General features: G+C 38.8%; 2 protein-coding genes across 3 annotated transcripts in view; one reads left to right on the top strand and one right to left on the bottom strand.

Annotated features, from left to right (window-relative positions):
* The window catches only part of LOC131428368 (probable 4-coumarate--CoA ligase 1), a 286,060-nt gene that overhangs the window by 205,092 nt on the left and 55,701 nt on the right, over nucleotides 1-25,267 (top strand). The gene's annotated exons all lie outside the window — the stretch shown is intronic.
* Nucleotides 1,744-24,334, bottom strand: LOC131428366 (REST corepressor). Of its 2 annotated transcripts, XM_058592275.1 has the most exons (11): nucleotides 24,181-24,334; nucleotides 22,936-23,409; nucleotides 22,803-22,856; nucleotides 21,068-21,202; nucleotides 20,790-21,004; nucleotides 20,561-20,725; nucleotides 4,184-4,500; nucleotides 3,759-4,005; nucleotides 3,483-3,650; nucleotides 2,872-3,195; nucleotides 1,744-2,723 (listed from the first exon to the last, which is right to left on the bottom strand). In XM_058592275.1, exons 2-11 carry the CDS (start codon nucleotides 23,063-23,065, stop codon nucleotides 2,469-2,471), a joined length of 2,010 nt encoding a protein of 669 aa, XP_058448258.1. In that variant the 5' UTR covers nucleotides 23,066-23,409; nucleotides 24,181-24,334; the 3' UTR covers nucleotides 1,744-2,468. The 2 variants fall into 2 exon arrangements, with proteins under 2 accessions (XP_058448258.1, XP_058448259.1); XM_058592276.1 differs by lacking the exons at nucleotides 2,872-3,195; nucleotides 3,483-3,650; nucleotides 3,759-4,005; nucleotides 4,184-4,500 and having other exon boundaries at nucleotides 1,746-2,723.

Below are 25,267 nucleotides of genomic sequence, written 5' to 3'. Positions count from 1 at the left end.
CTTTTTCGAGAACGGTAGAAAACAGTTTATTGCGAAACCTCAGGTTAGTTATTCAACAAGCAAACAAAACTAGTTCTTTTAATAGAACTCTGCATCACTTAACGCCTCTTTGAATTGAACTGTTTTGCTTAAAAAATCATAAGGTGCGTGTCATTTGAAATTACAGCTATTGATCAAACCGAATTCGCATAGGCAGCCAAATTTTGATCACATCCTCAAAGAGCCTTATTTTTTCGAAACATGTCTTAGCGGGTACAAAATTTTCGAGGGTATGAAAATGCATTGAGCTCATTGCATCGCATTCATTATGCCCTGATACTTATTATCATGACGAGTAGTCATATTTGGTGTCCTGAAACGATCCATCATAATAAAACCCAGAAGTAACATTAAGACTTTTTAACCTTTCAATACAAATTCTGCCTTGTTGAAGCGTCCCCCGAAGAGTAATCCAGCAAGATCTAGTTTACACTCAGGATGATTTCACAAATAACATACACTAAAGTCTTTTTCATGCGAATTTTCAGAGTTATGGATCTAACAGATTATTCAGTAATTTTTTGTTTGTTTGTTATCATTTGGATGAAATTCTGGATTTTCGGATCTCAAAAACAACACAAATTCACAAAAACGAATGAAGAAAATTTCAACCTGTTGTGGTTATGGTTTTATTCCACGAAAAAAAGAAAACATTTGTTCCAGCTGACCGGAATTAAGAGCGCCTTAGAAAACACTGCACAATCCGTCGAGTCCGCCAGAAATTATCCTCGAACGATTTGTGTAGACAGCAAGTAGACAAGTGATATAAAATTATTTTCTGCCTATAAGTAAACTAAAAGCTTTTAGTGGTTCTAATGTTTTAAAACCTGTACCTCAATCAATTCGATGAACTCGTCAATAGTTTTCTCGTTTGGTTAATAAATAGAAACTTAGCTTCACGATAAACAGTTTTCACAGAAGTTCGGTTATATAAGATAAGATAATTCGACCATTCAGATTTACCGTATGAATTGTATATCTATTTACAAAATTCTGTAATGAAAATTTACGTAAAACTGATCGTCCGGTAATAATTTGCATAATTATTGTAAAATAAAACTCATGTACCGAAATATCGGTCATTTCTATAGATTACCGAAATTTCTCGTCAAAAATATTACCGAAGAAAGGAATTAAATCTTAGTGTGTAGCAAAAGGAATAAGTTCATGAGCAAATAAAACTTCAAAACGTGTCCGAAACGAAAAGGAAATATTTTATACTTTCACGTGTCATAATTTTTAACATCCTGTAAATCAAGGACGAGGATACGATAGTAGCCCACAACAAGACGGCCGAATTACATTCCTTGTCAGTTTACGAAGATTCTAATTAAAAGTAGAGATGGAATCATTCATTGCGACGAAATCAGTTTTCTTGAAATTATAATTGTTAAAAATTCAGTTGGAAAAAGGTTTCAGAAAATTTGGCTTGACATAATTTGTGCATAACGCTTAAGCCTAACGCTGTTCGGATAAAATGCTACTTTTTCGTCTCATTTTGCTAATTACTTACCTTCTCATGAACGCAAGAACCGACAACAATCATCTGTTTTTTTTTAAGAATAGTTATGACTCAGAAGCACATAGTTCGAAAAGATGACAACAGAAGCTGCGAAACAACAATGATCATACTTACCTCATAATTCAACACAATCATTAAGACTTTCGGACTAACACAAAGAAAGAACCCTTGTTTCTGTTTATGTTTTTTTTTTAAATAGTGAATTGAATACGTTTATGTGAATCTATCATACTATGCATCAGTTAGTTTGATTTTAATATTGTTAAACTTTTAAATAGTCATCTGTTAATTTACGACGGTACTACATATTTTAACGGGCGCCTAATGCATATGTGTGTATGTATTTAACATTAGCGTATATCTTGAACTTCGCAACCTGGGCATTCAAGTGTTCTAAGGGCAACAGTTTTCATTCATTGAGTTGTGTTGTTTATGTGTAGGTGTATGTCTGGTGTCAATGTAAGTGTTGTAATACCATTTCTTCAGGCGATTTGCGTTTTATAAGTTTCCTATCTAACAATTTGTGACACGTTTTTATATTAGTTAGTAAAATAAAAGGTGTCGATTGAACTAAAATGAGCGATTCATAAGAAAACAACAATTTTTGTTATGAACTGAGATATGTAAAGCAATTCCCCATGGGAATCCATTCGGGCAGAGTCGATTCTAAGGTTTATTCAGGTTGTTGGACAGAGTAAACATTTCGGTAATAATAAACAGAGAATTGGCATTGTTCAGTAGAATCACTACAGATAATAAAAATAATACAATACTCGACAGTGGAAAAAATGCTTTGACGTACAGGGGAAAGAAATGTTTTCGCTAATAACCGTCGAATGGAAATTGAAAGCGAAAGTTAAAATGAAAACATCAAGCGGGAATCAGTAACGGCGGCAGTGGCAAGTTATTATTTAATGACAACCGTCGAATCTGTCAGCTTTGTGCTAGAACTGGACTGTTCGTCAACATCCATCGGAGCAGTTTCTTCCGTCGCTGCAGATACCGAAGCTCCCGCTACCGCGCTGGTCACAGACAATGAGCTATTCGGCAAGGAGGAAGCTGACAGCACATCCGATGCAGTCACTGTACTGCAGGAACCGTCCAGACCATCTTCCCCTTGGCTTTTCTTCCCGTTTACCACCTCATCGTCAACCAGATCAATCTGCAAGGTTTCGACAGAATGGGAATGAGACTGTTAACATGAATGGAAGATGGACTCTATACAGACTTTGTTAGTATGGATGATTGGTTAGACATTCTCGTTCATACATTGTTCGTTCGTTCGTTCATTCGTTTAGCTTCTTATTTACCTCCATTATCTCACCGTCCAATGGGACAGATTTCGTTCCTGTTGACTTTTTGCCATCCTCAAGATCTAGCTTATCGCCGGCAGTCGAGTTGGTGTCTGCACTCTCCAGCTCACTGATAGTCGTCGTGGAATCATCTTCCTTTGCAGCAATATTATTGTTGTTATTATTATTCATATTAATGTTGTTGTTCATCAGCTCCAGCAGTTGCTTCTGCTCCGCTTCATACTCCTTCAGCACATTATCCAAATTGTACTTTCGTCGATAGTTCACAAAAAATGTACGAAGCTGGGTTTCCGTCTTGGTACCGATCGTATCGGCTATGGCCTATGGCATTGAGTCGAAATATGAGTCAATAATCCCCTCTCACTACATCCAAAAACTACGATGGAATCAGTTTTTGGATCACATGTTAGACTGAATACTGATGAAAAGTTCATACACTAAACGATTAGAAGTGTATAGAATCATAAACAAAAAACAGAAATTGTTGAACGAACTATTTCTTCTCCTAGATTGAAATGAATGCCAACGACCCTGCCCTGCTTGCTAAGAGAGGTATTTTCCGAAACTAAGCAAAATCTGATTCCATGTTACGAGTCCGAGGTAATTACCTGGAAATCCCGACCAAACTTTCGAACACCCTGCACAGCCAGCAGCAGTTCTTCATTGTTCCAGCGGGAGTTAACTCGAATCATGGTTGGTTCCGTCGGTCGCGCTATATCAGATTCCTGTTCGATTCGGCGTTTTAATCCACTAGCGCTTTGTTTGTTCAGTTGGATCTGGACCGAGACCAGACAGAGAAGATAGAGAGAGAGAGAGAGAAAAAGAGGAGACAACAAAAATAAGACACACAGACCATCAAACACGAATTGGCACAAACGGCTTACTTGACTCCAGAGCGAAACGATTTCCCTATCCATCTCAGCAAGCAGGTCTTCGCAAGGCTTTCCCTCAGCGGCACCGCTGGTCATCTGGGCCGAGTCGGCTAACTTGACAATGTCGTCGTGGTTGATGTACATTCCCCTTGGAGGCCTACGCTTGTGACTGTCAGCGGATTTGCCCAACAGAGTCGAATTGCGCGCCCGTTTGTTCATGAAAGTCGGACCGGATGTGGGACGCAACACACCGGTTCGTCTAGAAGAGAGATAAAAATTATCGGGGATAAAGAGAACAGACAAAGAGAGAAACATTATTTCAGTTTGCATGAAATTTTTTGCGTCAAAATTAAGGTGCAGAGAACGTGGTACATGGGAGCAGTAAACAGAAACGAGAAAAACGATTGCGATAAAAAAAAACCTAAATCTCCTGATACCTCCAATGATGATAGCAACTTCCACAAAGTTTGCCCTGGGGTGTCGCATTTAATTCGCTGCACGTTACACCGCACCCGGAACAATTGAGCGAGTTCGAGGACGATGTGCTGCCGCCATTAGTTGTCGTTGATGGAGCAATTGCGGATTCGGAGTCGACCTCCATTTGGCCCGGTTTACTAGAATCACTCGCATCCACCGTTTGTGCGGTACCATTTGTGCTGGGAACGCCACCGGTTGTACTTGCTGCCACATTGACGGTTGTGTTGATCGCGCTAGGTATTACCGGTGCCGGATTGGAACCCGTACTTGCCGAGGGCTTCCGATGGATTGACGAAACACGATCACGGTGATAGTAGGTAGGCATGGCACATGGAAAAAGAAGGGGAAATTACGTCAGGGATCATCGTCACGGTTTGTGGTCAACGGCAGAGAATATATCAATGTCTGGTTCTCATTAGATAAAATGGGCGGACAGAATTTTTGCGAACAATGTACGGAAAAGCGAACTTGGGCCTGCGAAGGACATGGCGAACAATCTCTCAATCAACTCAGAAGCTACGATGATGGTGCAACAAACTTTTTTTTTATTTCATCAGTTGGATTGATTATGCAAAAATCAAACAAAAATCAAATAAAATCATATATCAAAAACTACTGAAAACAAATTGTACCTACCCATCATATTGTTCTGTGATGCTCTGCTTTGAAGTCGGGACTATTTTATCAATAAACTTTTTTATACAGATCCTTCCGTAGGCAAACACGTATCCAAACCCATTCGTATTAGGACAATCAAGTCATTTTAAATTTTGTTTTGTGAGTCGATTATTTTGTATAGAAAAAAACCCAGACCCAGAGAAACTAAAAATAAATATCATAGCACTAGTGCTTCTTCGAATTACACCGTGAAATAATAGGACCGAGAGTTTCGTGTTGGTGAAGAACGAATACGCGGGTTGGTGATTCAATGCATAGAGCGCAAATTTTACATGCCACTGGCCCTATGTTCGAACCCTGACCTTGTGTTTATGGGATCGAAGTGCTAAACAAATGATTCTGTATGGTAAGATTTGGCTGCAAAATCTGTTTAAACATTACGGTTAAATTCTTCAAAAAATTAAAAAAACGTAATACCGAGACTTTGCTTTCATAAACCCTTAATCGACAAATACGATTACTGAGGACAACGTAAAAAATACATGAAACGAAGAAGCCGACTGACCGAAAATTTAAAATGGATATGAACAAACAGTCACCACAAGGATTAGTACTGAGCTTTCACGTGAGAATCTAGGCATATGAAAAAATATCCTGGGTCCCGCGCATGCTGAATACGGGCTAAAAACACGAACGTTAGTGCACTTCGGAAGCGTGTTTGGTCACGTTGATGCGGAATGGACACTACATTATATATGCGCTTTTAGAACAGTGAGTGCTCATCTTCCGAGCTGAACAGACGTCTTTGTCAACGCGGAAGTTACAAACGAGGCGAGCTATACAGCGTAAACTGTTAAAATTTTTCTTATGCTCATCGTCGAGCCGTTTAGTGTCGCTGCGCGTCCAAACGAATCCACGATGGTGCGTCGGGAAAACACTTTTAGAATTGACTTCTCTAATGTTCCGAAGAAACCGGACATCACGCGCGTGCACGGCTTTTGTGCAACCATCCTGGGTCTGAAGAAAGGTGAAGTACTTCGGATACAGAACAGCAGAGCTCTCGGTGTTTCGTTCGTGAAGGTCACTGACCTAGCCATCGCACAACGAATTTGCGAGGAACACGATAACAAACATGAGATTGCAGTAGACGGTAAAAAATACCCGTTGCGAATAACTCTAGAGGAGGGAGCAGTTGAAGTGCGGCTCTTCGATTTGTCGGAGGACGTTTCTGATCTAAAAATTTGCGAATTCCTTGAGAGATACGGAGAGGTCATCGACATACGAGAGCAGAAAACCGGAGCCGACTGCGATTTTCCTGGCATCTCGACCGGTATTCGCATCGTGAAAATGTTAGTGAAACGAAACATTGATTCGTGGGTCACGATCGATGGCGAAGTGACACAAGTGTCGTATTTTGGACAACTTCAAACGTGCCGGCACTGCCGTGAACACATACACATCGGAGCTACTTGTGTGCAAAACAAAAAACTGCTTGTCCAGAAGTCGTACGCCGATGCCGCCAAGCAGACAAATTCTCCCCACGCTATCACGAACACGAGCCCCCCGGCCGCCAGTGTGAGACAGGCAGCCTCAAACTCGGCTAAGTCGGGAAGCATGCCGCCGCCGAAACAAATTCTCCCACGTCAGCAAAAGCAGATTTTGCCTCCACCGGCTAAGACCGAACAAAACTTCCCTGCGCTATCGCCCGGCCCATCTGAAACTCATTACCCCGACGGTGAAGCGTCAGCCGAAATCATCGAACCCGATCATAACCTATCAGCCACCAACACAGTGGCTCGCAAAAACACGCTTAGCAAGTCTGACGGAAACGAGACAGACTCGTCGGTTGGTTCGTCTAACTCGAGAAGGCAACTTCGTCATCGCCCAACGGGGAAAAAACCTCGGGTGGACAACGAGAATGACAAGCGAGAAGAAGGCGATCTACCGTTGTAATGGCTGAATACTTCAGTTACAACCTCGGTACTATAAATATAAACAATATCACGAACGCCACGAAGCTAGAGTCACTTCGGACATTTGTCCGAATGCTGCAGCTTGATATCGTATTTCTCCAAGAAGTAGAGAATGAGCAGCTCTCGCTTCCTGGTTTCAACATCATTTGTAACGTGGACCATGCGAGAAGGGGAACGGCAATCGCGCTCAGACACCACATACAGTTCTCTCACGTAGAGAAGAGTCTGGATGGTCGTCTAATTACAGTAAGGGTGCAGGATACAACCCTCTGCAACATTTATGCGCCCTCAGGATCATCGGTTCGAGTGGAAAGAGAACGTTTCTTCAACGAAACATTGGCCTACTACTTGCGTCACAACACCCAGCATGTCATCCTCGCTGGTGACTTTAATTGTGTCATACGTCCTAGCGACGCCACAGGAGCCAATTCGAGTCCGGCACTCCAGACTACTGTTCAACAGTTACAGCTGCATGACCTGTGGTTAAAACTCCATCCGTCAACACCTGCACCCACATACATTACACACAATTCGGCATCTAGACTCGATCGTATCTATGTAAGCAGGGGTTTATGCGAGCACTTGCGAAGCGCCGCTACGCACGTTTGCTCTTTTACCGACCATAAAGCGCTGACTGCGCGCATTTGCCTACCCCACCTAGGTCACGAACCAGGAAGAGGGTACTGGTCGCTACGACCGCATCTGCTAACCATCGATAACCTAGAGGAATTTCGGTGTCGGTGGCAGTATTGGACACGTCAACGACCAAACTTTCCTAGTTGGATGGAATGGTGGACAAAATGCGCGAAGAAAAATATTATCAAATTTTTTCGTTGGAAAACTAACGAAGCCTTACGCATTTTTAACGCCGACTACCAACGACTCTACACTCAACTACGCGCCGCGTATGATGGGTACTACCATAATCCTTCTATGTTAGCTACTATCAACCATCTCAAAGCACAAATGCTATCAATGCAAAGAGAACACGCACGAAATTTTAGTCGTATCAACCAGACTTTCGTAGGCGGAGAATGTTTATCTATCTTCCAGCTGGGAGAAAGACGGCGTAAGAAAACAATCATCACCGAGCTGCAGAGTGAGCAAGGCGATAACATGCATGACCCCCGAGAGATCGAACAGCACGTGCTTCAATACTTCCAGGACCTTTATACAGCGGAAGCCGCGGGGCAGGTTGAGGGAGAGGAATTCGTATGCGAGAGAACGATACCTCCAGGAGACGAACACAATGCTGCTCTAACTACCGAGATCACAGTAGAGGAAATCAAAAATGCCATCCGCACATCCCCGAAACGAAAGGCCTCAGGGTTTGATGGTCTACCCATCGAATTTTACCAGAGAGCGTTCGATGTGATATACCGAGAGCTGTTCTTCGTAATAAACGAAGCATTAACTGGTGATCTACCACCGACATTTACCGAAGGGGTAATAGTTTTAGTGAAAAAGAGAGGTAGCGATGAGACAGTGAGAGGCTATCGCCCGATCAGCCTACTAAATGTGGACTATAAAATATTGAGTCGTGTGATGAAAACACGATTAGAGTTCGTTCTCCGAAATCATCGGGTTTTGAGTGACGCACAAAAATGCTCAAACGGTAGCAAAACCATCTTCCAGGCAACTCTTTCGCTAAAAGATCGGTTAGCGCAGCTGATCACGAGAAAGCAAATAGGAAAACTGATTTCGTTCGATCTCGATCATGCTTTCGATCGTGTCTCTCATTCGTTTCTGTGTCGCACTCTACTCTCTATGGGAATCAATCCGAGATTCGCTAGTTGGCTCTCTCGAGTGCAAACCACGTCTACGTCCCGACTTCTCGTGAATGGACGTCTATCACAACCATTCCAAATCGAACGATCTGTGCGACAAGGAGACCCGATGTCGATGCTTCTCTTCGTTATCTACCTCAACCCCCTCGTAGAACGACTGGAACGCGTCTGTGGAGAAGATATATGTGTAGGATATGCAGACGATATCACCGTGTTGGTCACAACAACAGAAACGATCGAACGATGTTTTCAACTGTTCAACTGCTTCGAAACGGTATCTGGAGCAAAATTGAATCGTCAAAAAACAGTTGGTATGGATGTCGGTTTCATTAATGGAAACGCGATGTCGGTGCCGGGACTGCAAACTGCCGAGACGGTAAAGGTACTCGGTGTTATTTTCGCTAACTCGGTGCGGGAGATGGTGAAGCGAAACTGGGATCCTTTAGTTATCAAAGTGATACAAATGATGTGGATGCACAACACGCGCACTCTAAATCTTCAACAGAAAGTGATACTATTGAATACCTTCATCACGGCGAGGGTATGGTATCTATCGTCAATTATCCCACCACAAAACATGCACTCCGCACGAATAATATCAGCAATGGGGTCGTTCCTATTTCGTGGAACACCAGGACGTATTCCAATGCACCAGTTAGTCCGAGACAAAACGCAAGGTGGACTAAAGCTACAGCTGCCGTCCTTCAAGAGCAACGCGCTTCTTATAAATCGCCATCTGAAGGAAATGGATTTCCTTCCTTTCTATCGCTTCCTTCTAAACCAAAACATCCCGATTTCCGCCGACTTTCCTTGTCTCAAAATCTTGCATCAGAAAATTCCTGTGCTTCCCCGTCAAATCGTTCAAAACTCCACCAGCGGTGAAATTCATTGTTTTTACCTGGAACAAACGGAACTTCCAAGGGTAGAACGTAACCATCCAGAATTGAACTGGAGGAATATTTGGAAAAACATTTCTACGAGACAACTATCGTCGAACCAACGCAGCGATCTGTATCTCTTGGTTAATGAGAAAACAGCGCATCGCAAACTCTTGCATGTGATCGGAAGAGCGGATAACCCAAACTGTTTGCACTGTACAGGAAGCATCGAAACGCTTACACACAAATTCTGTGAGTGTCCGCGTGTGACTGCAGCTTGGTCATATCTGCAGCAAAGAATAACTACAATCCTGGGTGGCTGGCGAAGGTTAACTTTCACTGATCTGCTGCGGCCTACACTAAATAACACGCAAACCACAATGAAATACGAAATATTCAAATTAGTTACAAAATACGTCAACTTCATTCTAAACCAAATGAATGATATCGACCTAACAGAGCTAGAGTTCGTTTTGAATCTAGAAGAATGAAAATTATGAGTTTGATCAAAGATGAGTTGTAAATAGTTATCCTAAGCAAAATAAACGATATTTTACAAAAAAAAAAAAAAAAAAAAAAAAAACAAACAGTCACCACAAGGATTAGTACTGAGCTTTCACGTGAGAATCTAGGCATATGAAAAAATATCCTGGGTCCCGCGCATGCTGAATACGGGCTAAAAACACGAACGTTAGTGCACTTCGGAAGCGTGTTTGGTCACGTTGATGCGGAATGGACACTACATTATATATGCGCTTTGGAAATCAATCCATCGATTTCTAAACAATTTAGCAGGATTTATAAGCACTCAATTAATTTATATAAAAGTCAAAGTTTATTTTACACCCACTCGAAACATTGAAACTGGATGATATTGAACAGCAGCGTATGGAACAAAACAATATTCGAACTAGAGTTCAAAAAAATCTATAAGAAATCGATGTGGGTGCGGTATCCGAGTATTCTGACTTCTATTTCTGGCGCATTTGCACACCGGGGATCAGTATTCTACCGTTCTACGCATCATCGTCCCATACCATACGGAATTTCCTATCCGTGGGACAATTATGCGTAGAACGGCAACTAAACTAAACAGATTTGCAAACAGATAGAAATAATATGTTTTATAGATTTCTTGAATATTTTTGCAAAGAACTGATATGACAGTTTAACCATATTTAAACTCATTAGTCAGGAATAGCGGAACTAGAAATTAGGACGTTCCATTTGAATCTAAGCTTATAAAATTTTGCGTACCCATCTATGAGAAATGGAAACACTAGGAGTTTATAGGTCAATATTGTCGAGGGAGCCGATATTGTCGAAATGAGTATGCTAGGAAATCAATCATGGTTACTCACATATTGTATGTATTTTTTGCACGCAATATCCCATAGCTGTGTAAAGCACACAAGTGAAAATCCGTTGAAAATCACCGCTGCGTACGACTTTGCACGCATTAGTTACCATTGCACAGTGGACAAAAATGGACCAAAAACGCGACGATATTTTGGAGGCATGATACAGCTGACCACAAAGCACTTATTCTGTGGTCAGTAAAATCGGTTCCATGTATTTATAAGGAGCGCACGAAACGCTATCATGTTCATTTTACCCCAAGTTCCCTTTTTATACTGCTTTGTATTTAAGATTGACTATATAACATAAAACCGAAGAACTTGCAGAAGTGCGAATAGAGTTTTTCTGATGTAAGAAAGTCTAACAAATCGATTACATATAGTTTTAATGACAGCAGCAAACTCGTTTTACCGTTTTATCCCAATTCTTTTCTAGTTATAATATTCAGTTGAAATATGATCTAGCATCCAAAAGCAGATCCAATACGATCTATCAATATCTGTGATCCAATCAAACACGATGGGAATGACAGTACTAGCCTGTTTAACCCGTTTTACCCCAATTCATATCAAAAGTCGTATTTCTGGTTAAACTTTCTTTCGCATACCGACAGCAGGCTGATTGCGGTTGATGAAAATCGATTGATATTACGAAGAAAAGCGCAAAAATAAGATTACAAATGGATTCAATGACCGCACGAATCTTGTTATACCGTTTTACCCCAATTTATTTCATAAGTCGTATCAATCTGTCGTAGACGAATCGCTGTCAGCAGAAGACACTGACGACACTGATGAGTGGTGATGAGAAAATAGAGAAATAATTATCTGTGCAAAAAAAAACGAAGAAATGAAAACATATTTTCTTCACTTTAATTTTTTTTAATAATTTTTCAAATCATGTTACTGCGAATGCGTATTTTCAACAAAATGTTAGTATAATATAACCAATCTGTTTTATCAATAATCGATTCGACCAGACTCCTTTGAGGATTCAGGAAAATTTTACCTTAAAAACTGTTATAAAATCTTCAATGACAGTTATAAACCATAAAATGTATTTTAATCGTTGAAGTTTTTAACGTAATATGGACCAATATTGATAGTTTGTATTGGATCTGCTTCCGAAAGGTAAATCAAAAGGCTGAATTAAAAATATGTTAAGGCTCAATTTAAAAAAAAATAGGGTAAAACGGTATAACAGAATTCGTGCGGTCATTGAATCTTTTTGTAATCTTATTTTCAGGTTTTTTTTCGTAATATCAATCGATTTTCATCAAACGAAATCAGCCTACTTTTGAAATACGAAAGAAAGTTCACCCATAGATTCAACTTATGACATACATTGGGGTAAAGAGGGTTGAACGGACTAGTACTGTCATTCCACTTATGTGTACTTGGATCACTGAAGTTTTCTACGTAATATGAACCAATATTGGTAGGTCATATTGGATCTGCGTCGGGATTGTAAATCTGAATTCAACATAAAATTATATTTGTGGGAAAATTGGGGTAAAACGATGTAGCGCGAAGCATGAGATCATGGAGACTATCTGTTAATTATTTTTTGAGGTTATATGCGAAACATAGAACTATCTTGTTTAACCATAATTGGTCCAAACACTGATTAGTAGAACCTCTTTTCTGTAAATTCATGGAAGAAGATGACTGTGAGTAAAACAGAATACAGTTATTTGCGATCAATCTTATTAAAAACAATCCGTTTATCTTACTTATGAACATGTCAGGAATTGGAATTGGTCGAATTCATTTTTTTCCAGAGTTTCACAGTTATTTTTCGAAGTAAAGTCAGAAAAAAGAGGAATTGGAGCAAAACGGCATGGTAGTAAATTTTGTGGATCTTATAACTACCATAAATCGATTCTACGGAAAAATTTGCATAAGAAATACTAACTTTGAAAATATTTGCTTAGGTTTTTATAAAATTATTAAGCAAAGTCGCGTTTTTGATCGTTTTTTCCCCACTGTGCATTGTACGGAAGCTAGAACGCAAGAATCCATAAGCAACTGCAGGGCTGCTCGAAGCGCCTCAACAGGAGAATTGCTACTTAGTGATTGCTTTTTAAAACAACCGTTAAATTACTTACACACATTGAAATCTTTACTTGGATATCTGTTCTCTGTGATTAAGAGTTGATATAATCGAGCAGTCATGTGGTTATGTGCGCGTATGCCTTCACTTATACAGTATGTACGGTATTTGAGAACCCTTTTTTATGATGCAGTAATTTTTAGAATTTTTTTTACATGGTTTCAAAATTAAGAATAGGATTTAGTAAAGAAACGATAATTTTTGTACTAGAAGGTTACGCTACGTCTCCGCAATAAATGCCATAAGGTTTTGCACGATGACCACTCGAATGAACTACCAATGAACTGCCGATGAATCAAGTTCACCTTTTGACAGCTATCAGTGGTTTGTTTACATATCTATTAACACGTAGAATGAACGCAATGAACACATAAACAAACCACTGATAACTGTCAAAATTGATTAATTTTGTTAATTTTTGTGAGGTAAATGAATGAGCTCGGATGAATACGGACCCTATAAACTTTATTTGAAAGATTAGCAATAGAAATGCGTGTGTAGCAGTCAGTAAGTACCGAAACAGAACTCACATTAAACGGATGTGTACAAGCTGTTATAGATTAAATGTGAACAAGTATCGTTTGTTTTGTGTGAAAAGTCTGAACCGTTCAAAAATAATAGTTTATATACAGTTAACGAGCAAGTTTATACGACATTGAACACTAAAAATGTCGAATTTTGACAGTTTATCCATGAGTCAAACAAGCAAAACAAACAATTATATTTACATTACACCACACCACAGAATGGTAGAATATCTTAATCAAAAGTCTATCGACAGTTATCATGCAGAGTTACGCAACATGCCTCATAATCATTAAAATTGATTATCTCTGAAAAAACGGGTCTAAATAAACTTTATAAAAAAATTATCTCTGAAATAGTAGCGTTGCGACTGCATGTTCTTTAGATTTTTGTGAATACTCTCTATCAACCCTTAAAAGGAAGGACGCATACGTCGGAACATGTAAATTTTTTTTAATTATTTGAGGTAGCAAAATAATAGTTTTCCAATTGTTCTATATAGTATGAACTTTAAAATTTAATCAAATGTTTTATTTGTGAGTGATATTTCATTTTCTTGTGCATATCATCCTGTAATTCCGGAACCGAAAATCGAATCCAAATAAAATTAGGGATCTTTGTTTGGGACTATAAGACCTTTCAATCGAAAAAAGATTTGCCAAAATCGAGCTGAATCAAATGGTCAGCTTTCACAGTAATAGCATAAAGACTTTCTATATGAGAAAAACTCCGAAAAAACGGAACAAAACATGTTTCAATGAAAAGTTCATTTTCGATTTTCACAAACTTAGGGTGAAGCTAGAGTGGACGCGACATGCGATGCGATGCGTAACGCGAAAATATTCCAATGAGAGATAGTAGCGAGTGGCAAACTGATAGTAGTAACAAAACAATATAATTTAATTATATACTTATTTATTGAAAAGAAAATTATGATCAAAATGAAACGAAATCATCTTGACTGAATCTACTCGTATTTAAGCCATCTACATGCTGTAGTGTCAATCGCTGCAGCTCTATCCAGAATGCAAATCTTTCTCACGCGACAGAAGACTTTATATTCCTCGAAGATTTTTGTGGATATATTTGATGGCGTAAAAATACCTGTTTAAATAAAGCCAGCTTCTTAGCATTTTCAACTTAAAATTTACACAAAATGTATAAACTTTTTTCATCGAGATAACTCGAAATATTCTCAAAATTCATTTGATACACTTTCATTTACTGTACATGCTAGTAATTTCTAATGTTTTCGAAATCTCTTTCACCGAAAAATAATTTAGGAAACCTTTGGTCGCTCGATAATCGCATGAAAAATTGTGCATGTACAGCTTCGTTGTTTGTCGCACCGAAAATCGCTTGTCACTACGCAACGCCTCGTGTAAACAAATTAACGAAATTCAGAACTTTAATGATCGCATCGCTTTGCGTCGCATGTCACACCCACTCTGACTTCACCCTTAGACTCAAATAAAAGATTGATTTCACAGGTTTCTATGAAATTGCTCATATTACCAGCAGTTAGAGAGGAATCATTGCACCACTAGATGATCACATCATGCGGTACTCTCGGAATCAGTTATTCGAATGTTCCACAAGGAAGCCACCCCGGATCATTCCTGTTCATGCTGTTTATGAATGAATGATCTATGCAGCGAACTGTCGTCATTTAGAATAATCTATGCAGATGATCTTAGTAATGCGATAACCTTCTGACGTACACAATCATCGTTTGAATCTTTATTTTAATACTCAATGGGGCGGTTCCAATAGGGCGAGCTTCGTCGTGAATATCTTTCTCGATTCGAAACTCCACTTCACCGAGCTGTTCACTTTTGTTGCAGCGACATCGTTTCGGAACTCATTAAATATAACACACAAGACTATGCATTATTTTATAATACGGACCTATAATTTTTACCAGGATTAGATCGATCGGATCGAAAGGGTCCATGTGTTTTTCTCTTCTTACTTACTTTGGTTGAATCGTTTTCAATTTTGAGAAATTGAAAAAAATTAGAAACGCATGAAACATCGAGATCTGATGTTATCTCGAAAAAAAATGGAAAAGGATCGAAAATCTCTGACTAAATATCGACGTTGTGTGCATTTTTATCGTTCCACGACAAATGGGCTCAACTGCAAATGACAGCTTCTCTTTGTTTACTTAGTCTTTCATGAACTACCGGATTGACTTGAAATTTGACGCTTATCTCTAACTTTCAAGTCAGAACAACAAGCTTTCGATTTGTATCGGAATCTTTGAAGAAATTTCTACAATTACTTCGTAATATTCGAAAGAGAAAGAAAACAAAGAAGCTCTCATTTACTGTTGTCGTGGAACGATAGATCGGGTTTTGGATATTGTACCCGAATCCGGGTACGGGTTGGGTTCAGAAAAAAAGTTTTTCGAGTTCGGTTCGGGTTCGGTGAGTACGTTTTTTTTTTATTATTTTCGCTCGGGTGCGGGAAGTTGCTTACCCGACCATCTCTACTGTGGTGTTATTCGAACCGTTAACATGGGACTACACAATCATTGTATTCATTTGTTTAGCACAAATTAACAGGAAAAGATAAAGGATAATGAAATGTTGACGCTTCACCTACTTTCCGGAAGGACGACGACTTATCATTCTCTTCCATAGGATCCGAGGAGTTGGAAATTTGGGTAGGTATGAGGTGTAGCATTCGCTCTAAGCTAACGATGCGACCATGGAATAAGATGGGAGCAGAAGAATTTTGGTTTTTACCAAATTCAGGTTTGAAATCCAGATCAAGAATTCAGTTCACGAATTTAGCTCTAGAATTCTGGAACTGAACTCATTTTCCGAATTTCGAATTATCAGGAATTGAATTAAATTCCGGTTCAGAAGTCAGTTCCAAAAGTCTAGTTCGGAGTTAATATCTAAAATATTGTTCAAGAATCCAGATCTAGAATTCGCATTTTGAATTTTGTTCAAGGATTCTGCATTTAAATTGAGGCAACAAATTTCTTAAGTGAAGAAACTAAAAATCCTATTCAAAATTCAGTCAAGAGAACAGTTCCAAAAATCTAGTTTCAAAATCTAGAATTACGATTCAGTTCCAGTTTTTACTTAAACTTTTAAGGGCTGAGACCAGTGTGTTTTAGGGTGATTTAGAGGGCTATTTTCACGCTTCAAATCTGATTTTCTCAGAAACGGTGACGAATATCAAAAAACCCAACTGACAACCTCTTAGAAAATTGGTTTAGAGTATCATGTGAAAATTTCAGAATGATTCATTGGCTTAAGCGGTCGGGAAAGTCTGAAGGAATAATTGCTTAGCTGAAAACGCCGTCTTTCAACTTGTTCATTGAAGCATGATCCCGCGCAGCTTCAGCTTCATATGATGAGAAGAATGATCCAACAGGTTTTCAAATACCTCGGGTGTGGTTTGATTCCAAATGCACGTGGGGAGGACACATTAGGTATCTGATAAAAAAAATGCCAACAAAGAGTAAATTTTCTTCGAACAATAACAGGATCTTGGTGGGGTGCTCATCCGGAAGATCTAATAAAATTGTATCAGACAACGATACTTTCAGTGATGGAATATGGATGCGTTTGCTTTCGTTCCGCTGCAAACTCTCATATTATCAAACTGGAGCGAATTCAGTATCGTTGTTTGCGAATTGCTTTAGGCTGCATGAACTCGACACATACAATGAGTCTTGAAGTTCTGGCGGGAGTTCTTCCATTGAAGGATCGTTTTTGGGAGCTTTCGTCGCGACTGCTAATAAGATGTGAGGTACTGAATCCCCTAGTTATTAATAACTTCGAAATGCTGGTTGAGCTTCAATCTCAAACAAGATTCATGACAGTATATTTTAACCATATGTCACAGGAAATCCACCCTCCACCTTAAATGTCCCTGACTCAACTTTATTTTTCGACACATCCATGCAGCGCGAAGTGCGTGGAATCCCGGAACACCTTCGCTCGATGGAAATTCCAAAAATATTTTCAAGTAAGTTCAGCCATATTGACTCTGAAAAAATATTTTACACTGACGGATCACGAATTGAAGAGGCTACTGGGTTTTTTATATTAAACAATAATGTTTCGGCTTCATTTAGGTTTCAAGAACCTGCATCTGTTTATATAGCAGAATTAGCAGCAGTTCATTATAGTTTGAGTGTAATCGTCACATTATCTCCAAACCATTATTTTCTTTTCACAGATAGTCTGAGTGCAATTGAAGCCATTCGTTCACTCTGCTGGCGAAAATGAACCGTTTTCTTGGGCAAAATAAAAAAGTGCCTGAACGACATATTGAACCATAATTATCAAATCACAATAGTTTGGGTCCCAGCTCATTGCTCCATTCCAGGCAATGAAAGAGCCGATAGTTTAGCCAAATGTGGGCTATTGAGGGTGAAATTTATGAGCGACCGATTGCTTTCAACGAACTCTATAGCGCGTCTCGCCAAAGAACACTTGCCAGCTGGCAAGCTTCTTGGGATAAAGATGGTCTGGGTCGGTGGATGCATTCAATTATTCCTAAAATATCGACCAAGGCATGGTTCAGGGGACTGGATGTGTGTAGGGATTTCATGTGTGTGATGTCCAGACTCATGTCCAATCACTACACGTTAGATGCACATCTCCTTCGAATTGGACTATCCGAGACTAATAATTGCGATTGTGGCGAAAGTATTCGCGATATTGATCATGTCGTTTGGACATACGTGGAGTATCGTGATGTTAGATCTCATCTAATAAATTCGTTGCGTACTCAAAGTAGACTATCCAATGTTCCAGTTCGCGACATTCTTGCTTGTCGTGACCTTACATACATGAAACTTCTTTATCATTTCATTGAATCCATTCGAGTTCCAATTTAAATTTTATTTTATGTTAGACTGTTTTCTCTTCCATGAGTTCAACCAATTGCCAACTATATGATATTGAATAAAAGTGATGAACTGATACAAACAAATCTAAAATAGTTATAAGATCATGTACAAAATAAATGTATTTTAAATTGTGTAATTTAGAATAGCAACTCGCTTGATAAAATCAGTGTTTAGATTAACTAATGAATACCAACATACTAATATGATGTTTGAAATGTATTAGGTTTAAAGTACTATGTATTGTGGATGCCACGGCGCAGAAAAACTTATGTATATTGCCTATGAAATAAACATATTTATGAAAAAAAAACTGTTCATTGAATATCTCGCCCTCAAAAGCATGGATCAAAAATCTATCCTGACAATGTCTAGATAATTTAGTTTAGATGCGATTAGTGCATAAAAACATATATGTTGTCGCGATAAAAATGAAGTGAATGTTATGTTTGTGAAGGTAAGTCGATTTCTATGGCAGCGTCAGTTTTCTGGTAACGTAACAAAACATGAGAGAGAAATAAAATCGGCTCAGAAAGGCTGCCAAACAAGCGGTAGCTTTATTGGATTTTGTGTGATGTAGTCAAACTTGTAACCGAAAATATCAACACTTTCTTTGCCACCCGACCACATCGAGTGTCATTTTGCACATTTGCGAAAGAGCATGGAGAGAAATGTAATACGCACAGTGAGCCACGTGGTATTACGCGACCTACTGATCTCAGCCCTTAAACCTTTAATCTGAAACTTAATTCTGAAACTAATTTCTAAACCTTAAATTAAGTTTAGAATTCAGGTGGACCAGAGGTTATGAGTCAGTTCCAAAATTAAACTTTAAAATTCAGTTCCACAATCCAACCCACATGAGGTTTTACACCACGTAGAATGTCTGCTGCTGTTGATGGAAGGTCCACATCACATCGTCAAGTTCCGTGTAAAGCACAGAAAGAAATGATCAATTTTTGACCAGTTGAACATCGAGACTGATATGTGCCTGACTACCTCAAATCCGTCGTCGCGGGTACGAAGAAGACAAGCAAACGTGATGAATTTTCCTCACGTTTGAGGAAGCTAAATTTCAAAGTTATTTATGGTCATATCACACTGTCGCAAATTTAATCATAAATTGCTGACCATATTTCTGGTAACATGAAGAAAGAATTATGTTGTTGCGTTTTGTGCAACTCGAGATATTCAAGATTAAATTATACCCATTCTTCCTTCGGGCGAGTTTTGAAAAAGCGCCAAAAAGTGAAATAAGTTGTATTCACGTCAAGAATTAGAACAATCTCACCGACTACACCCATTTCTATCAAATTGGGAATCCAATCTACATGGTCACTAGCACACTGCAATCACCAACTTGACAGAATGTAAGAAAAAAAAATCAAGACTGATGAAGAGGCTTCATGGGCAGCTCTAATTGAATACAATCTAGGTTTTCTGGTTACTCTACTCTACGTCACTAATGAATCGCACAGAGTGCAAGTCGGTTCAATGCTGATTCTCTTTTTGTGAGAGGATTTAGTTCAAATGCACACACATACATTGAATGGCGAAATTCATATGAACACCTATGATAACAGGGAAAATAGTGTGGATGTATTTTCAACTCGAATTTCTATATAGAAAATAAAGACGTAGCCATAGGCTAATTTTCAACTTATAATCCAGGATTCACCCAGACAGAAATCTATGAAATCGCAAGACCTTTTATCTGACTATTTTTTTTAATTGCGAAAATCGCAATAGCAGAACAGTAAATAAGCATTATGAATGAAGAGCCCTGGTCAGTCAAGGGAAATGAGTTCATTACGAAATACCATATCCATTCCATACAACCAATTGCATTTTCCTCAATAACTGTGTAGAACGTGCTTTGAGTTTGAGTCTTTGAACAAGATATCCGTTTCCAGTAAAAAGAAGAAATAGCTACAGCCGATGCGCCGCAAATCGAAAATAAAGCTAAATTCCCCCTCGGGTCCCCAGAACAGGCCACAATCGTCGAAAACTGTCAGCGAAGACCAAACCTACTGTTGAATAATGTGTCATCAGTTGTGAAAGAAAACAACTAAACAACGGATTCCTTCTCAATCACACACTGTTCTCGTACACGCATACATTATTAGTAATAGTAGTAGTAATAATAATAATAATAATAGCAATTGTAGTAGATCGAAGCACTGTGTTAGTCTAACACTATGACGGAACTCACCTTATCGTCATTGTCTGAATCTTCGTTGCTCCCGTGATCGCTCCCATTCTCCGAACTATCGTTTTTCTTCATCTTTTCTTGTCTATCCATTACGCTTGTTCGACTGCGAGTTTTCTTCCACGAATAGTAAAATTTGACCAGACTAGCAATCGATTTATCTGGAAGCTGTGGGCATGACCAAAGACTTCCGCTTAGAATTCTCAATTAGGTAGAGCATATCAGCACTTACCATCTGCCGGATACGATGAAAGCTTTTACCGTGGAACTGAAATGCTTGCTCAAACAGAACCTTGTCTTCGACAGTCCACTCGTCCGGAAAGGGGGTGAAATTCGCCAGATCCAGCACGGCTCGCTCGAGATCGTGCTTGTGCCAGAAGAGCATCCCGAGCGCCTGCTCACCATTATATCCGTACTTTTCTTTGGCAACAGTGATATACTCCTCCACTATTCGTTTGATTGACGAACAGTTTTTATCAAAATTGTACAACTATTTCGAAAATAACTTACGCTTAATGTCTGGAATTTCCTTGGTGGGCGACCATACGAGCAATGCCCGATCGTTCAAATTTTCTGGTTTTCTGTCTATCGACGGTATCAACTCTGGACACACGGCCTGGTAGTCTCGACCGACGCGAATTTTTTCTGCATAGAAAAAAATAAAAGATTCAATGGAAATCGAATATTGTGCTTATTTTTTGTGGTGAATACGTCTTACTTTACTATGGAGCACCATTTCAAAATTTACACAATGACTAAATGATAAGTTTTGGTCGTAAATATCTCTTGGTGTTGCTAACGTAACAAGATAATTTATACTCCATCAATGTGGTAGAAACAGGTGGGGCAAACACAGTACTTTTGTGTTAGTGAAATTAACTTTGCTTCAGCAAGCCAAGTAAACTGAAAACCACGTGCTTGCTTTCGTCACATCGTTCGGACTAGTTGGCATTGAATCAAAGCATGTTTATTTTTCATGTATGTCGTCATACCGAACTATTTTCAAATTTTTAATTACCAACGCAAGCAAGCCATGTGCTCTTCCCCACCTGTTTATATCACATTAATACTCCATGCCATCGAAATTATGATTAGGAAATTTTAGTATTGAGTCAAACAGATTTTGTTTCATAGTTCTAGTATACATAAACATTCTGAAGCTTGAGTCCTTGTTCGAATTACACGAAACTTTAAAAAAATCAATAGTTAATTCAAAAAATGATGTACTAATTTGTGGAAAAAATTGAAATTATGGTAAACTTTTTATCAATATTTTTGCCTAAAAAAATGTTGTGAAGTATCTTCACCACACAAATGTTTTGCGTTTGAGTGGTAAAATTTAGCATTTACTACTAATTTTGATCTTCTGCAAAAACGTTTTTGTGCAAGCATTAAGTGAATATGTCTTACTTTACTATGGAGAACCTTTTTAAAATTTTCCATGTGGAAAAGTGATTAGTTCTTCATAGCGAATATCTGGAGTACGAAAGATAACACAATAATCTTTATGAAATTGTTTCCTGAAATTCAATGAGAAATATTTGCTTGCCTTACACACAAAAAGAACCAGTAGTTCTAATCAGTATTAGTCGAGGACAAATTAGTAGCATTTTTAACCGTCCCGGACTCATACTCGAGGTAAAACTTTGATACAACTAAAAACCACCAAGTGACCTCAAACTTCATGCATATTTTTTGAATTAAAATTTCTTGTGTTTTCGCGAATGAGACAAAACGAACCTCACAAAACCATTGAAATATTATTTCCACCGAACGGTTTGAAAATTTAACGCCTACTGTAATGTGTGATTAAAAATGAGAGAGCTCATGACTTGAGTTTATTTCACTCAGTGGTACTCAAATTTTGACAGTATCGTTCCAGTTTTTATGAACTCGAGTAATCAATCCAAATGATGAGTTATGTTCATTGAGCGTGTATATCAGCAGTAACATCAAGAACAATAAGAAATGAACACTAATTTCGTTTTTTCTCAAAAATCTCAGAAATTCACATCGAAAATGATATCGCCAGAAAAACTCAACTTTTTTAATAATTCGTATTTTTTTCACAATTAGAGACAAGAAAAACGAAAAGCCTGACGTCATTGTTTCTGATTGGTTGGTTTGCATTTGACGATCACAACCAAATTATCTGGTCCAGATAAATAAAGAAACAAAACAATCATCTCGCACTAAATCTGAATCATCCCTACACATAACTCCGAGGTGAATAGGACTTCCTTACCTTCATACTCGCTTTTAGCCTTGGCAGCTTTGGAGGAATTTCCATTTTTGCGTGCTGTAACAGATAACAAAGTGTATTTTCAAATCTATTTCAATGCGCCAGTAACGTTCGCATTAGCACCATTTATACTCACAATTTTCATCATCCGAACTGGACTCAGTGATACCACCGGCCACTAGTACCGCTGAATGGCCATTCGGGCTGGGTCCCCGCGATCTCCGGCCGTTGCGGACATTTTCAGCGGTTCTGTCGGCCAGCACCATTTTCGCCTTCTTAGTCTCCAATTCGAGACCGTGAAGAGCTTGCGGGAAGCTCTATCGTTCCGGAAATGACTGTTGGATGTTCCCGGTCCCACTGCGGTTAAGGCCACGGACTTAACTTGTCCTTGTTAACTGATTACCTAGAGCTTTTTCGTTTATTTTCGGAGGGCCTGGTAGAACACAGGCAGCTGAATCAGAACGGGAAGCAAAAGTGAACAACACAAACAGCTACGGGTGCCACGGTCGTATAGCCGCACTTTACTGACAACCGTAGAGAGTCGGCTACACTGCCAGAGTCGAACGTTTTTGACACACTATTCGAACGCGGTTTGCAACTTGTACGTAATCTGAAAAAGATTTCTGAAATCACTAAACATGCTAACTCCAGGGATTTTGTAGGATTTTTTATTTCACAAGCAAGAAAATTTAAAGATGCAAGGAAACTGTATTCTTTGTCGATAACGCTAGTGCTAATAGAACCATCATTTCACACCAGTTACGCCTATATTAGTGAATTAATTAACGATTCTTTCCTCATAGCATTAAATCAACAACGCAATTATAATAATAAAATGTTACTTGTAATGCAGAGGAAAAACTATTTTCAAGCATTATATGATTATCAAGCATTATTTTCATATCACTCGAAATATTTATAATTTGAAAAGGAAATCTATACGAGCAAGGATGAAAAAATGCTGATGCCGCAATGTTGCCAGACTTCTCCTAGCTGGTTATTTCAGCATTTCTCTGAAATCTCATCATTCGGACTTCAACCAATATTCATAACAATTTTTCATAATCCACAGTATGCGGGAACATCAAAACTACGATACAACTTTTTCGAAAGTAGGTGAAATCTGTTTTGTGTCGCCGCAAAAATCAATTATCGTTACATCACTCTGGGCACCCTTCAACTACGGGTGTTGCAAGAAGTGAACAAGATGGTGTCTTCTAGCCATCACTTCGCGGGTCACGAGCTACCGTACAAAAAAAACAGTAAATAGTATAAAGCGCTTCAATCAACACTCTCATGTGTCAGCTTTTTCTCAGGATATACCAGTAGGTTAGCACTACCAAAACCCCTATAATGCAATTGCTATTAAAAGATGATCTACCTGAATACGTGCACGGCATCGAACGGAAAAATCAATTTTTTATTTCAGTTACCATCACTGCGCGTTAAACAAAACAAATCCTATATTTCAGAACGGCAAACCGACAATGAAACAACGCAGTCCGACGTGCATCCCGTACTGTCTCGTTACATTGTGTGCTCGGCCGCTGCAAACTTTGTCATTAGGCGAAGCGAGAGGGAATGATCATTCGCTTTCGCGTAACGCTCATTTGATTCTGAACGAAATAAGCAGAGATGCCAGGTAGAAATTTTAAATATCTTCAGACAGGGTTGCAAAAGTCTGTAAATCTGAAAAAAAATCTGCAGTCAGCAAGTATGTTTGGCAGCAATTTCTCTATAAAGTATGATACCAAAGATAAATAATAAAGACATGTATGAGCCTACAATAATTTGAAAAAAAATCTGATTCGTACCCGGTACTTTCTGAAATGACCGGACTCACCGCGGTGGGGCGCGGGATTAATTGCATTGTTTTCATTTCGATTAAAGTGTGCCATGAGTAGGGCAAAATCAATGGCAACATTGTCACTCATTTCGATACCATAATATAAAAAGACAATTGATAAAAATAACCAACAAGATAAGCTAAACGGAAAAGCACTAAAAATGGTCATCCAAAGTCAGGTCATAATGCTCATTTCTTCCATATACTCGTCAACCGTAGATTTTGATTTTTTAACATTTTTGCAATCTACTCTGACTTTTTCGTAGTACATAATGGAACATCGGAAATCTACTGTGTTAGTACTTGGAATTCCGAGCTTTCCGAGCTACCTTTACTTCCAACGCGAAAAGTATACATTGTAAATCCCATTTAACTGCTATAATTCATATCTTCTGTAAACTGTCCTCTCGCTATTAATTTAAATACACGAGAGATCATGGTGTTAGCTGATTGCTTCAAAACAAACGAAATATTAAGTCTACTTAAAATATCAATGTATACAAATGAGCCTAAGACAAGACCTGACATCTGGGGGGGGGGCTGCTTTTGTTCCAAAATGGACCAGTTTCTGATTGGCTGATTTTGATGTTGCCACCTGCACATTGTGAAAAGAAAAAACTTT

This window comes from Malaya genurostris, chromosome 2, assembly GCF_030247185.1.
Source record: "Malaya genurostris strain Urasoe2022 chromosome 2, Malgen_1.1, whole genome shotgun sequence".
In the NCBI taxonomy this organism is placed as follows: domain Eukaryota; kingdom Metazoa; phylum Arthropoda; class Insecta; order Diptera; family Culicidae; genus Malaya; species Malaya genurostris.
This window is presented reverse-complemented; position numbering and strand designations above follow the sequence as displayed.